Source organism: Hibiscus syriacus, unplaced genomic scaffold, assembly GCF_006381635.1.
Source record: "Hibiscus syriacus cultivar Baekdansim isolate YM2019G1 unplaced genomic scaffold, ASM638163v2 tig00113724_pilon, whole genome shotgun sequence".
Taxonomy (NCBI): Eukaryota; Viridiplantae; Streptophyta; class Magnoliopsida; order Malvales; family Malvaceae; genus Hibiscus; species Hibiscus syriacus.
The window spans coordinates 358,051-375,204 of record NW_024063470.1 but is presented as its reverse complement, the minus strand read 5'-3'; the positions used below and the strand labels follow the sequence as shown (position 1 = coordinate 375,204).

The window sequence follows — 17,154 nt, the reverse complement described above, 5'->3', positions numbered from 1 at the left end:
GGAAAAAGTTGTGACCATAAATTAAAGTTATAAATGAATTTTCTTTAACTTAATGATTCACATTAATAGTGATAAGAATTTTATTCACTTTATATATCATTTTAAATTAATGCCGGTAAGAATTGTATTCACTTTGTATATCATCTCACATTAATGGCGGTACGTGTAATATCGTTTTTTTATAAATTAAAGTTGTGTTCATAAATTAAAGAAAAATTATGACTATAAATTAAAGAAACAATTATAACTATAAATTAAAATTATGAGTGAATTTTTTAACTTTATGATTCACATTAATGATGATAAGAATTGTATTCATTTTATGTACCATTTCAAATTAGTGGTGGTAAAAATTGACAAAAACCTTCAGATAATGCATTGAAAAAAAAAATTTCTTCTGATATTGTTGTCGAAGAATTATTTGCTGAAATGGGGTGATTACTACAGTAATCTGCTTGGTTGCCAGGTGATTCAAACGACCTATGCAGGTCGCCATGCAAGCCGAATGATCTCTGCAGGTCGCCATGCAAGCCATGCGAATCCGAGAACCCATTAGCGCTTAAAATCTTTTTTGTTGTTTTCCTATTATTTGTTTTGTGTAAAATGCACGGTTTCTCGATTATAGGATTATTTTATGAGAAAATTGCTCAAATAATATTCTTGAAAAAAAAAACAATTCACCCATCTCACATCAACGCAAACTCTGCCCTTACTCCCTTGAACATTGCTCTATACACACCAAAAGCATGGAGTCTTCATTTTTAAACACCTTAAAGTCGCATAGAAATCTTAGAGATTTCCACAAGTCACATCACTTACAAAACGTCTTCAATAATTACTGTTCAAAACAGCCGTGGGAAATAAAATGCGGGGAGGACTACTTGTGGAATTGTTTTTTCCAAAACTATTACCGTGGCTGTTTTGCCGGTAAAAATTGTGTTCACTTCATATATCATTTTATATTAAAAGTGGTAGGTGAAAGGTCAATTTCCTACCAATTAAAATTGTAGTCATAAATTAGAGAAAAATTTATGAGCATAAATTAAAGTTATGAGTGAATTTTCTTTAACTTTATGATTCATATTAATGGTGGTAAAAATTGTATTCACTTCATATATCATTTCAAATTAATGATGGTAACAATTGTATTCACTTCACATATCATTTCACATTAATAATGGTAGGTGAAAGATCAATTTCCCACCAATTAAAGTTGTGGTCATAAATTAAAGAAAAAGTTGTGAGTGATAAAGATTGTATTCACATTAATGGTGGTAGGTGTAATGTCACTTTCCTACTATTTAAAGTTGTGATAATAAATTAAAGAAAAAATTATGGTCATAAATTAAAGTTATAAGTGAATTTTCTTTAACTTTATGATTCATATTAATGGTTATAAGGATTGTATTCACTTCATATATCATTTCAAATTAATACTGGTAACAATTGTATTCACTTCACATATCATTTCATGTTAATAATGGTATGTCGAAGGTCAATTTCCTACCCATTAAAGTTATAGTCATAAACTAAATAAAAAATAATGACCATATATTAAAGTTATGACCATAAATTAAAGAAACAAATATAAATTAAAGAAACATTTAAGCAAAGATAGGCTATGCATGCTTTGCAAAATAGGCGATAAAGACACCGATCATGTTCTCCGAAGATGTACAGCGATGAGACAGCTTTGGTCTCAAGTTATACCATCTCAATAATGGAGTTCACGACCCTCCCTTTCAAGCAACAGTTTCACTAATTTATCAAGAAAGCAAGATGTTGGTATCATTGAGGAATGGGGATCTTCTTTGCTATTGGTTGCTGGAAACTTTGGCTTCAACGAAATGCTCGTATCTTCGATGATAACTACATCGAGAGGAATAATATTTCGAAGGAAAGTATCGCCTTGCACAAAGAGCTCACTGAATCATAGACATTGATGACGATAGCAATCCAAAGGAACATGATTACTAGTACCGGAAATAATAAATGGTAGTGACCACCGATGGATTGGATCAAGATAAATACGGATGAGGCAGTTTCCAGTATTGGAGGCGATACAATAGTTGGAGCATTTAGGGACGGTGAAGGATGTTGGATCTTTGGATTCACTAAAAGCATTAGAAAATGCTTGGTAATACTCTCGGTGCTTTGGGCACTGTATGAAGCCCTTAAACATGCGGTGAGAATGAACCTAAAGCTTATGGTTGAGATGGATAATAATGATGTTGTTTGGATAGCTCTTGGGACATCAAACTGATCTCTTTATGAACACGCCATAGTGGAGTTAATCCGAAGGTTAATTCAAAGGGACTAGGAGATTCAAATCAATCAGATAAAACGTAAACAAAATCAAGTGTAAAAGAAGGTTTAGTTAGAGTAATACTCTTAACTTAAGCTTTAGTGTATGTATACCTATGGAGATGCAAAAATTGATTTGGAATGTGATATGAAATGATGATGTTTGTATACGCTTTGTATATGTATTGCAAGTGATACATAGTGGTTTTGAATGTGTATTTCGAAAGCGTATATATATGAATGTGTTAATGATGAGTGGAACAAAATTACTATCAATGGATGAGTGAACAACTTTTTGTCCGTATAAGGTTGATTATGACAACCATTTCCGATAAGTGTTTTAAAGGGTATTTTGAAAGTGTATATGTGGGGAATATCTACATCATTTGATAACCACTCTATTGTACTTGGATTAAATGACTATTTGTTCTTAATGGGACCTTTGGATATGAAAGACATGCCTAGGAAAAAGTACTCTATGGTGTCGAAACGGTTTTTTCCCGGGTGAGATTTTGGAAACCACACCAATTTTTAATTATTCTCTTCAGATTAAATTTAAATTAAAAGTGAATGTGATTAAAAAAACCTCTCGTTTCGAAAATTTGGAAATTCCTTTATGATAAAAATACTGTTCGAGGAGTCGCCACCAATCTTTAATTAAGGTGTGATTGGGCACCCAAAAACGTTTTGTCATTTTAAATAAAAATTAATTTTAATTAAAACAACAAATTTAGGTTTGCGTTACCAGAAAATGAGTTCGAGAGTCTGTTACACGTGGGGAAGGATTAGCACCCCCACAGTGCCCTAAATCGGTACCTAGTCGATTAATTAATTGTCTTTGCAATAAAATGTACAAGTTCAAAATTAATTTGATTTATGATCCCCTAAAATAATATTTTTTGAAATTTTGGATGAAAGAATAATAATATTTAATTATTTCTTATCGAGAAGAAATGATCTATCATACCTTGAAGCAATCGATTCTTACTCCAATCGAAATAAAAAAAATATTAAAATTTCATTTTAAATTTCAAAATAATAACACCCAAAATAATTTTTAGAGATAAAATAATAATATTTAATTATTTATGATTGAACATTATTATTTTGAAAACCCTTAAAAACACATGCAAAAGTAAAAAAAAACCTATCAAACAATTGATTAATTTTTTATTTTTACCAATATTTAATGAGAACAAGGATATTCAATTAATTAAATATCAAGAGACGAGACCATAGATTCGATCTAACTGTCTTTTCTCGATAAATTTAATTAAAAGAATACGATCTTTTTCTCAATCCCCAAATTTTATAAGATGGATTCAATTTAATTGGTATCACTTGATGGGATAGACTTTCATTTTAAAATTATCAAAAGTAACTTTCTTATCCGTTAAGACAGTCACTTTACGACAATATTAAAATGCTAGAATATTACCCTTAGTCAATTTATGTAATAATATCGAGTTATGCACGTGAGGATATTATGCAAATTGTAACACTACTAATTAATAAAATGATACAAATAATGTCAAAGAAAATGTAAATATATAAAATAATGTTAACAAAATAAAAATAATCCACTTTGAGGTTAAATAAAAATATATTATAATAATATAACAAAAAAAATTAATGTTCACGGCGTTAACTTATTAAAACAAATGAAAACAAGATTTATATTTCTTAATTAATTTATATATATATATACAACAAAATAATTAACAAATTTACTTAATATAAATATAATTTACTAAAACTATTATGGAACCATTTAATTCATTTTTAAACTTTGTAATATCACCTTTACACCTAGATTGTCATAAAAATTAAAAAGAAACATAAGGGTTGAAAATAAATGGGCAGATAAACCACTACAACAAATCTTACCTACTTTATCACTATCATCAATCACAAATAAATCAACCATAACACGAGGAGAAATATTTGGTGAAGCTTAAAAATTAAAATCATAGATTAGATACAAATCAAGTTATAAAACATAAACTATCACATTCCATGTACTTAAATTGAAATAAACCTCTAAACATATATAAGACTTAAAAGAAACATGCAAAAATGTAAAGGTCAAATGTCTAAATTCAGCAAAAATTAAATACACTAACTTGGGACCAAAATTAAACGAGTATAAACTAAAGAGACAAAATTATAAACATGCAAACACTGATTTGATGACTTAAATGAATTATAAATAAATATACTATTACCCTAATATCAAATAACCCTGAAAATTATAACTAAAATGTAAATTTGGAAAATAACTAAATCAAGACAAATACCAATAGATAAATTCGAAATAAGCCCTTTCGAGTGACTAAAGTGCAAATTCGCGCTAAAACTTAAAGGATTAAAAAACTAATTTACCCTAAAGTTGCTATATATCTCTTAATTTAAAAAACCTAATACTAAACTTATTCTAAACTAAACCCATATCAGCCGCACAACCCCCTTTCTTATCCACTCTCTCCCTCATTTTTCTTGTTAACCAGAAACTTCAAACAACAATTATGGTGACTACCATGGCTACACCCCACGCCAAGCCTATCAAATGCATACAAACCCCAATTCCTATGAAGGTAAACATTCTAGTTTTTAGTTTTGCCTTTTAATCTCTCTTTATTTCATACTTGTTTTCATTTTAAAATAATAAAAAATGTCTAATATACCTTTGAGATGTTGAGTTCTTTTTTATGGTTTTCGAATGAGAATAAAAAAAATAAAATTCTTTCTCTTGATCTATGTATGGAACAAAAATAGGATGAAAATGTTTCTCTATTGATTTTGAGTGGAGGGGTAAATCCCTTACATTGCTTCTCTGTTTGTTTCCCTTGTTCGAATGGTCACCCCCTGTTTGAATCCTGTGAATTGCTTCTCTGTTTTCTTTCTCCCTCTCTCTCCCTCTTTGAAAAAAATCGAGCCCTCTGTCTTTATGCTTCCTCCCGGTGGTTATTCCACTGAGGTTTCTTTAATGGACGATTAGGTTTTAATTTTTTATTGTTTGTGGGATTTGGGTATATTTTATCTGATCTTATGAAGATGTTGCTGTTGACATATGCAGTGACGATCCATGGTGACTTTGGATGGCTTTACCCGTTGCTGGTGCTTCTCATGGGGGCTGGTGGAGATAATGCTTGTAGTGGAGCATGGTGGAAAAATGAGGTGTCTACAACTGCCCCTCTTTGCTCATTCTTGTGTCAACAAGAATAGGGCAAAGACGAAGAGACAATGCATTTTTCTCCCTGTCAACTTAATGGTTTGAAATATGATGATGGATCTGTTCCACTGCCACTCAGGGAATATCACATATGGGGATGTTGATCCGTTGAATCGAAGCAGACTTTTCCACTTACTTTAAAGGGAATATCAAATCTTGGAGAAGTTGATCCATTGAATCGAAGCAGACTTGTTCCACTTACTCTGAATGGAATATCAAATCTTGGAGAAATTGATCAATTGAATCGAAGCAGACTTGTTCCACTTACTCTGAAGGGAATATCAAATCTTGGAGAAGTTGGTCCATTGAATCGAAGCAGACTTGTTCCACTTACTCTGAAGGGAATATCAAATCTTGGAGAAGTTGATCCATTGAATCGAAGCAGACTTGTTCCACTTACTCTGAAGGGAATATCAAATCTTGGAGAAGTTGATCCATTGAATCGAAGCATACTTGTTCCACTTACTCTGAAGGGAATATCAAATCTTGGAGAAGTTGATCCATTGAATCGAAGTAGACTTGTTCCACTTACTCTGAAGGGAATATCAAATCTTGGAGAAGTTGATCCATTGAATCGAAGCAGACTTGTTCCACTTACTCTGAAGGGAATATCAAATCTTGGAGAAGTTGATCCATTGAATCGAAGCAGACTTGTTCCACTTACTCTGAAGGGAATATCAAATCTTGGAGAAGTTGATCCATTGAATCGAAGCAGACTTGTTCCACTTACTCTGAAGGGAATATCAAATCTTGGAGAAGTTGATCCATTGAATCGAAGCAGACTTGTTCCACTTACTTTGAAGGGAATATCAAATCTTGGAGAAGTTGATCCATTGAATTGAAGCAGACTTATTCCACTTACTCTGAAGGGAATATCAAATCTTGGAGAAGTTGATCCATTGAATCGAAGCAGACTTGTTCCACTTACTCTGAAGGGAATATCAAATCTTGGAGAAGTTGATTCATTGAATCGAAGCAGACTTGTTCCACTTACTCTGAAGGGAATATCAAATCTTGGAGAAGTTGATCCATTGAATTGGGATCGAACCTGAAAATTAAACATTAACATTTGTTAGTATGTGTTTAAGGATTCAAAAACATCATACCTGAAAGTCTTGGGATGATAATTTTTTTTTGAAAAGATTTTTCTTGTGGAAGCTTGTCTTGCCACGACAAAACATGAAAATTTGAATTGGTTATTTCTATGTTGGGTCTTTACATCTTTGTCTTTTTTAAGAGAACCTGCAAACACACATCATTATGCATTTTATGTCATGGTCCTATTTATGCCTAAAATGTGTGCAATGATGCATTTATTTTTAAGGTATTTTCTTTTCAAACGAGAATTTTATTTTGTTAACGGCCTTGTCCTTCAGTTTGATTTGGGCACGAAAAATCAATCAACATTCCATCTCAATCAATAACCCTGATTAGACACTCTTTGGTTGAGCTTGACTCTGATTCTCTTTACTCTTTGAACCCATGTGCTTCTCATGATCCGCTATTTAATCAGTGACAAAACCTCTTGGGTTATCCCACATTGTTGAGTATTCAAGTATATCCCAAGGCTTTAACTTCTTGTGGTATGACATTGCATAAGCCTTATGCTAAAACTATTTTCGGCTTCAGAATATCTGTATTTTCCAAAACTTTTTGTACAATAATGCACAATGACCTCATGTTTCCCGAGTTAATCTACATGTTTTTATTTTCAATAAGTATGCTTGCAACGTGGTTAAAAACATATTTTTATTTATAAATAAAGAGTTTTTGGATGAATACATGGCAAACTTTAACTGGAATAATAAAAAACACAGTAGGCGTCCTCAGACATCAATAATACGAATGCTTTTGAACTGGCACGCCGTAAAAAGATCTGAGTGTAGCTTCTGTCAAGGGGATATTGAGGATTGTGGTAATGCGTAAGGGTATGAAGTTCCCCCTGTACTGCCAAATTCCCTACTGTTGGATATCATAAGCCAGCGTTTGAGTCTTGTTTACTTTCTTGTTATCCAAGCTTTTAAATTTCCAACCCTAACCCATGACTATCATATCAAGCCTTCAAAACTAATTCAGAACCTCCACCATGCACGAATTCTGAATTTACACAATTCTCAAGCCAACCTTTACGGGTTTTCAACATGAAACCTTTTCTGGTTTCAAGACGCCCTTTACAGGTTTTCATCTTGAACCCTTCTTTTATTTTTCTTTTCTTTTTTCCTTATTTTTTCTTTCCTTTTTCCTTTTTTTCATTCATTTTTTCAGGCGAAATACTTCTTGACTGCATCAGTATTCACAGGGTTAGGTAAATCTGGTTCATCCATCTCGGTGAGGATCAAAGCTCCTCCAGAAAAGGTCTTCTTTACCACATAAGGTCCTTCCCAATTTGGCATCCATTTTCCTCGAAAGTCTTTCTAAATTGACAAAATCTTTCTTAGCACCAAGTCTCCTTCTTGAAACTCTCGTGAACGAACCTTTTTATTATGTGCCCTTATCATACGTTTCTGGTACATTTTCCCATGACAGATAGCTTTTAATCTTTTTTCCTCAATCAGGTTCAATTGATCATACCTAGCTTGCACCCATTCTGCTTCATCTAACTTAACCTCTGACAGCACTCGTAGTGACGGAATCTCAACCTCGATGGGTAACATAACCTCCATACCATAAACTAAAGAAAATGGAGTTGCCCCAGTAGACGTCCTCATTGAACTTCGATAGGCAAACAGAGCGAATGGTAACTTCTCATGCCAATCTCTATAAGTCTCAGTCATTTTCTGTATGAGCCTCTTGATGTTCTTATTGGCTGCCTCTACCGCTCCATTCATCTTTGGGCGATAAGTGATGGAATTATGATGTTTAATTTGGAATTGTTTACATACTGACTCCATCATCTTATTATTTAAATTCAAGGCATTGTCAGTGACAATCCTTTCTGGTAGCCCATACCGAAAAATAATTTCTCTCTTTAAGAACTTGTAAACTGTTGACTGAGTGACATTTGCATAGGATGCCGCTTCTACCCACTTAGTGAAATAGTCTATTGCCACAAATATGAAACGATGGCCATTAGAAGCTTTGGGTGAAATTTTCCCAATGACATCCATGCCCCACATAGAGAATGGCCACGGAGCAGTCATTACATGTAATGGATGAGGAGGGGTGTGGAGCTTATCTCCATAAATCTGGCATTTGTGACATTTTCTGGAGAAATTGATACAATCAGTTTCCAGAGTTGACCAATAATATCCAAATCTCATTATTTGTTTAGCCATTACATGTCCATTAGCATGGTTACCACATACTCCTTCATGCACCTCTTCAATGATTGTTCTGGCTTCTTTGGCATCCACACACCGTAACAAGACTTGATCATGACTTTTCTTGTACAAGACCTCACCATCAAGCACATATCCTGCTGCCATTCTTCGAATAGTTCTTTTGTCATTCTCAATGGCATGCTTAGGGTAGCTTTGATTTTTAATATATTGCAGGATATTGTAATACCAGGGATTTCCATCCTCTTCCTCTTCTATGCTATAGCAATGGGCTGGATACCCGTAAGCTTCCATCGTAATAGGCATCATGCTTGAATATTCATTGACTTTGAAAGCTACTGCCAAAGTGGCCAGAGCATCCGCCATTTGATTCTCTTCTCTGGGGAGATAATGAAATGTCACCCTCTCGAATTCTTTAATGAGCTCTAAGACCAACTTTCGGTATTCCACCAACTTCGTATCTTTTGTTTCCCATTCACCTCTGAGTTGATAAATTACCAGGGCTGAATCTCTGTATACTTCGAGTATTTTCACTTTACGCTCAATGGCAGCTTTCAGACCCAGAATACATGCTTCATATTCGGCCATGTTATTTGTGCAATCAAAATTCAATCGGCTGGTGAAAGGATACTGTTTTCCACAAGGTGAGACGAGAATTGCCCCAATCCCATGCCCTAAAGCATTAGAGGCACCATCAAAATTCATCTTCCACTGTTCATTAGTAAAGGAAACTGCATTCTCTGTTGAAATAACCATTAAATTTTCGTCTGGAAAATCGAAGTTCAGTGGTTCATACTCTTCAGAAACCCTACTTGCAATGAAATCGGCCACAACACTTCCTTTAACTGCTTTTTGGCTTACATATTGGATATCAAATTCCGACAATAAGATTTTCCAACAAGCCAATCTTCCAGATAAAGCAGGTACATCCATTAGATATTTCAGAGGATCAAGTTTAGATATGAGCCAAGTAGAGTGATACAACATATATTGTCTGAGCCTTCAGGTAGTCCAAACTAAAGCACAACACAACTTTTCTATTGGTGAGTACCTTGTCTCGGAATCAGTAAACTTTTTCCTGAGGTAGTAAATTGCTCTTTCTCTTTTCTCAGTTTGATCATGCTGCCCTAATACGCACCCCATTGAATTCTCAAAGATTGATAAGTAGAGGATTAATGGTTTGCCGGATATTGGTGGCATTAATATTGGAGCATTCGACAAATATCCTTTTATTGCTTTAAAAGCTCCCTGGCAATCATCATTCCATACCCCTGGGTTATTTTTACGGAGAAGGCGAAAAATGGGATCGCACTTCTCAGTTAATTGCGAAATAAATCGGGCAATGTAGTTTAATCTTCCCAGAAATTCTCGAACTTCTTTTTGTGTTTTTGGGGGTGGTAAATTCTGAATAGCTTTGACCTTGTCAGGATCTACTTCAATCTCTTTTTTGCTTACTACAAACCCCAAGAGTTTTCCCGATGTTACCCCGAAGGTACACTTGCTTGGATTGAGTTTTAACTGGCAGCTCCTTAATCTTTGGAAGAGTTTCCTCAGATTCTTGATGTGTTCTTCCTCCGTTTTAGCTTTAACAATCATATCATCGACATAGACCTCTATTTCCTTGTGCATCATGTCATGGAATAGTGTTACCATGGCCCTTTGATAAGTTGACCCTGTATTCTTTAGTCCGAACGACATCACCTTGTAATAGAACATACCCCACATGGTGACAAATATAGTTTTTTCCATATCATCTGGATGCATATTTATTTGATTGTAACCTGAAAACCCATCCATAAATGAAAATAGAAAGTTTCCAGCTGTATTGTCCATCAGGGTGTCTATGTGTGGCAGAGGGAAATTATCTTTTGGACTGGCCCGATTAAGATCTCTGTAGTCGACACACATACGAACTTTTCCATCTTTTTTTGGTACTGGAACAACATTCGCTACCCATTCCGGATACTTGGCTACTTTTAGGAACCCAGCATCAAATTGTTTCTTTACTTCTTCTTTAATTTTAAGTAACATTTCGGGTCGCATCCTTCTGAGCTTTTGTTGTACCGGTTTACATTCAGGCTTTATTGGAAATTTATGTACCACTAATTCAGTATCTAACCCTGGCATGTCCTCATACGACCAAGCGAACACATCTCTGTACTCTCGAAGTAACTGAATCAGACTTTGTCGTCCCTCAGCAGATATGATGATGCCAATCTTTATCTCCTTTTTATCCTCATCTGATCCTAGATTCAAGATCTCAATGGGCTCTTCATGAGGCAAAATTTGTTTATCTTCTCTTTCTACCATTTTTAATAGTTCAGAAGATATATGGCTTCCCTCATCACTATCATAACCTTCAATTTCCCCTTGACATATGGGCAACTCGAAATCTATCTTCAGGTCAGACTTATCAGCATTCATACTATTGATATCGGAGGTCCTGAAAGAATAACGAACGAGAGGATATATACATATACAAATACAGGAGAATCTATCCCATATCAAAATAGAATGAACTAATAATATATAAAAAATAAATAAATAAATAAATAAATAAAAGAATGGAAATGATGATATTTGCCATTTCGTGAATTAAGAGGAATGCATCATTTATTTAAAAAAAAAAACAGATAGATTAACCCCTTACAAGAGATCACCTATTGCCTCATGGTTTAAACAATAGGGAAAGTTTTTGTGCATTACTCTGAAATAGTTTTGTAAACTACAGGTAATTCTTCTGCAGTCCAGTTGTTTAGCACAAAGCCTGGTGGTGCGGGATAGATGCCTATAGCCCTTCCGTCTTCGATTCCTTCCTCTGATATCACATTTATGCCCAAATCCTTCAGGGTATTTTCAATAACAGACTTTTTTGATGATCGACTCCCCTGAAACATATGGCCCCCAGTTATGAAGGTGTCACGCAACAATGGGAAATTCATGGGTTCCCACTTAATATCTTCCCCGACTAACCTGGCTTTCCTCCTTTCCTGGCTCTTTTGAACATTTTTCAACTTTTCCTTTAAGGTCGGGTGATATCCCAGACCAAAACGGTATCGCTTAATAACAGGAAAAACTGGACTAATATTTCCCTGTAGGCGGCTTCCCAGCCCTCTTCCAACCTTGGCTCCTCTTCCCATAGTCATCTTCAGTTCCATTTTGGTACAATTGGATAGCCTAGCCTTCAGAATTTTCTTTCTTTCGGCAGCAAAGGTGGCATTAATGAATTCCAAGGCTCTGAAAGAGCACTCGACCGCATCTTCATCTATTTCGACATATGAAGCAGTAGTAGATATGGAAGCAATGATATCTTCCTCAGCATTAAGGCATACCAATCTCCCCTCAATTACAAATTTGAGTTTCTGATGCAAAGTGGATGGCACAACTCCTACCTGATGGATCCAAGGCCTTCCTAACAAGCAGTTATAGGAAGGCATTATATCCATTACAAGGAATTCGACCTCATAGGTTGATGGGCCAATGGTTAAAGGAATATCGATCTTCCCCAGCACCTCCTTCTTTGTTCCGTCAAAAGCTCGAATGATGCTTTGGCAATTTCTCATGTATGTACTATCAACCGACAGTTTTTTCAATGTCACTAATGGCATCACATTCAGGGCAGAGCCATTGTCGATTAGTACTCGCGATAACACATGTCCCTTGCACCTGATGGTAATGTGCAAGGCTTTAGGATTGCCCATCATTCCGGATGGGATCTCGTCATCAGAGAAAGAGATGAAATTATCCGCCTGAATATTTGCAACCAGTCGATCTATCTTTTCCTCTGGCACATCTTTCGGTACGAAAGTATGATTCAAAACTTTCAGCAATGCATTTCGATGTGCCTCAGAGCTTAATAGTAGAGACATGATCGAGATACGAGCTGTCAACTTGTGTAGTTGCTCGACGATGCTGTACTCACTATGCTTCAAAAATTTTAAAAACTCTACATCATCGTTCTCTGTTACTGGCTCATTGATTGTTGAGTCATCATCTTTCATCATTATCTCGACCCTTTTTCCTTTATCAGGGGCCACTCTTTTCTCAGGTTCACTGATTTGGTTAGGAGAATAACATCTTCCACTTCTGGTGAAGTGGCCTACCTCATCCACCTCTTTCTTAGCATCTTCTGAACTCTCAACATTCTCTATTTGGAATCCATACCTCCAAGGGACCTGCTTGTTGTCTTTATAAGGAAAAGACGACGGAGGCGTGATCATCACTTTTGGGATTAACCTTTCTATAGTCCGAGCTTTTGGTGTCATGACTAAAGGGTAGTTAGTATTGTAAACTCCCTTGGATGTGTCTTCAGAAGCGCAAATATCATTCTCTTTCTCTTTCGTAACCTCATGGTAAAATTCCATGTCATTACTATCCATCAACCTTTGAACCAAGGCCTTGAATTCGTCACAGTTTTGAATGGCATGATAATTACAACGGTGATAGGGGAAAGCATACTTATTCTCGTTAGCATTAAAGGTCAACCATCCTACTTTGACCATTTGCCCCCATACCCAATGCATGGGTGACTTCACTTTATTGACTTTGGTTATGACTTTATTCCCTTTTTCTTCAATAACAACATTAACCCCTGTTCCTGCATGGTTCGGTAGTGGGTTCTGAGCCACATTAGGCTGCTCACTATCACCGAAGTTGATAACATTTCTTTGTTTTAATCTATGCACCAACTTTTTGAAGGCTAGGCAGTTTTCAATTGAATGCCCTGATGCCCCCGCATGATACTCACATTGAGCACTGATGTCAAACCATTTTGGGTAAGGAGGTTGTATTGAAGAAGTGTGGTAAGGTGACACCACATGTTTTTCATACAAGATCTGGAATAATTCTTTATAGGTCATGGGGATAGGGTCAAATTGAACCCTTTCCCTTTCCTGTCTTGGTTCTTTCACTCCTTGTTGGACAGGATTTGATGCTGACGACACAGTGGCCGGTGGTCGAGATACTGTAATGTTATTCGAATCATATTTCTTCACATTACTAACCTCATTATCTTTTCTTCTCACTGGAGGGTTTTGGCTAGATTCTCCCCCGTCTAGCTTCCCGCTTTTGATCGCCATCTCGATCATTTCTCATGCATTAACTATGTCAGCAAAATTCTTGGACGGATTTTCAATGAGATGTCCAAATAATGGGACCCTCAGAGTATTTATAAAAAACATATTGGTTTCTTCCTCCTCTAATGGTGGATGAATTTGCACAGCCACATCTCTTCACCTTTGGGCATATTGCCTGAAGCTCTCGTTAGATCTTTTTTCCATACTCTGTAACAAAATTCGGTTCGGCCTCACATCTTTTACATGCTTATATTGCTCTAGAAAAGCCTTAGCCAAATCCTTCCAAGATTTAATTTGAGCTCGGCTTAGCTGATTGTACTAACGGATTACTGAGCCTGTCAGGCTCTCTTGAAAACAATGAATTAATAGCTGATCATTTCCCACATAGCCTGTCATTTTTCTGCAAAACATGGTAATGTGTGCAGAAGGACAACTGGTGCCATCAAATTTCTCGAAGTCTGGAACTTTGAACTTCGGTGGTAATACTAAATCAGGGACCAGACTTAGATCTCTGGCGTCAATTCCATATAAGCTAGCATCTTCTTTCATAGCTCGGAATTCATGCTTCATTTGTTCCCATTCTTTCTTAATCTCCTTATCATGTTCTTTTTTGTCTTCCTCAGCCATGTGATCTTTGGGTGCAAATCTCTCCACTATTCTCGGAGTTTCTTCAGGATGCCATTCCTTAACTGTGTTATAATTTACTTGATCATGAAACCACCTTTGTCCATAATGAAAACCTTTTAATGTGATGACCACTCATAAATCAACACCTTGATTATGTCATGAACACGCGATGCAAGCAAAAAGGAAAAACAACATATAAACTAGTTAGTACGAAAAATGACAATAAGATGACAAGAATTATTATATAAGCAAATAGATTAATAAGCTAATGCAAAATGAGAATGCGAATGTAAATGCAAATGCACAAGGCATTAATTCCAAAAGTGACCACTATAGAACAACCTTCATTTAGAGAACAAGATTTCATTACACCATGTAGTCAAAATACAATTGTGATTTTTCATTTCTTCATCTTCTTTGAGTTGTACTTTTCATAGAATATAACATTACATCCCAAAGTTGTCAGCGTATTTTATCACCTTTGATGACGTCGAATGTCCTTAAATTGAATCTTGAAATCTCCATTCTTACTTCCAATACGAAATGGTCTTTGTGTCTTTATGAAGGGTCTTCTCATCCTTGGTATTACTGCATCTATCTCCTGAGGGAACATCTTCGGCCTCCGCTCCTTTGAAAAAAAGTCTTCGATCAACTTCAAGCTTCATTCATCAGATGCCTTTCTTCATGGATCGGTCTTCAATCAGTTTCAGATTTCTTCATTCATCAGATGTCCATCTTCATGAATCACTTGAATGTTTCTGGATATCCCAATTTTTAGTACATGGTTAAGAATTTCTTGCCTCATTATGACCAGCCTTCTTATTAGTCAATCACTTACGAATTAACACCTCAGATGATATGAAGATGCAAATGCAATAAAATCACAATAAAATAGACACATGAAAAAATAGGCTAGTCCACATAAGATAAATAACAAAATAATAAGTATCGAAATTATTAAATAAAATCTACACTCACATGCTGACTACTCAATCGTGCTTAGTAGATCCTACCCAAACAGGATTTCTACCCACAAGCTTTGTTATAAAAAAAATCCTAATCGCATGATATCTAATTCGCATGCTGGTTTGAAAAATAAACCTAACCGCATGATTTCTAGTTCACATGCATTTATTCAAAAAATAAATGGCTCAAAAAACTTTTCCTTGTGTACTCTCCTCACAAGATCATATGATCTAGGTAAGGTTGTATATGGGTTCTAAGTTTACTACATGTTGGGTTCGGTTCTAAAGTAAGGGGTCCTCGAATTGTCCTTTACCGGTGCCCCCTTGGGCTACCGAACCCTCAATCCTGGCCCATCATAGGCTTTCGGATCGAGTTCAATTCGAGGGGACACACTTCCTTATGTCATTGCGGAGGTGAAAACCTCACGAGGATCATAAGGCGTGAGCCCAAAGAGCGTTTCACTATCCCACACGGAGGTGAAAACCACATGAGGGAGTAGTTACTTACTCTTACTTAAATAGGACGGAGCGGGGTTTTAGCTCATGTTATACAAATGCAGATGTGCAGTGTGTGAGGAAAAGTAAAAACAACACATAATCACAAGATACTCAAAAATAAATCCTCTTTAGACACATAATTAATCTGAAACCATTAACAAACAGATCAGTACAACTATTTATTGGTTAATCAAATTCTGAATAAACAATATTAAAACCAAATAGAGATCAAAAACCAAATTAGAACAAACTTTATTTTTTATTTGCAAAGACAATTAATTAATCAATTATCGGCCTGACTCTAAAAAAAAATCCCCAACGGAGTCGCCAAGCTGTCGAAACGGTTTTTTCCCGGGTGAGATTTTGGAAACCACACCAATTTTTAATTATTCTCTTCAGATTAAATTTAAATTAAAAGTGAATGTGATTAAAAAAACCTCTCGTTTCAAAAATTTGGAAATTCCTTTATGATAAAAATACTGTTCGAGGAGTCGCCACCAATCTTTAATTAAGGTGTGATTGGGCACCCAAAAACGTTGTCATTTTAAATAAAAATTAATTTTAATTAAAACAACAAATTTAGGTTTGCGTTACCAGAAAATGAGTTCGGGAGTCTGTTACACGTGGGGAAGGATTAGCACCCCCACAGTGCCCTAAATCGGTACCTAGTCGATTAATTAATTGTCTTTGCAATAAAATGTACAAGTTCAAAATTAATTTGATTTATGATCCCCTAAAATAATATTTTTCGAAATTTTGGATGAAAGAATAATAATATTTAATTATTTCTTATCGAGAAGAAATGATCTATCATACCTTGAAACAATCGATTCTTACTCCAATCGAAATAAAATAAATATTAAAATTTCATTTTAAATTTCAAAATAATAACACCCAAAATAATTTTTAGAGATAAAATAATAATATTTAATTATTTATGATTGAACATTATTATTTTGAAAACCCTTAAAAAAACATGCAAAAGTAAAAAAAAAACCTATCAAACAATTGATTAATTATTTATTTTTACCAATATTTAATGAGAACAAGGATATTCAATTAATTAAATATCAAGAGACGAGACCATAGATTCGATCTAACTGTCTTTTCTCGATGAATTTAATTAAAAGAATACGATCTTTTCCTTAATCCCCAAATTTTATAAGATGGATTCA

General features: G+C 35.1%; 1 protein-coding gene across 1 annotated transcript; it reads right to left on the bottom strand.

The window, feature by feature from the left end:
* Positions 1 to 9,422: 9,422 nt before the first annotated feature.
* Positions 9,423 to 13,892, bottom strand: LOC120187217. The gene is made up of 3 exons (XM_039190988.1): positions 12,264 to 13,892; positions 11,544 to 12,206; positions 9,423 to 9,488 (listed from the first exon to the last, which is right to left on the bottom strand). The coding sequence occupies exons 1-3, from the start codon at positions 13,890 to 13,892 to the stop codon at positions 9,423 to 9,425; spliced, it is 2,358 nt and encodes a 785-aa protein (XP_039046919.1).
* Between the last annotated feature and the right edge of the window lie 3,262 nt (positions 13,893 to 17,154).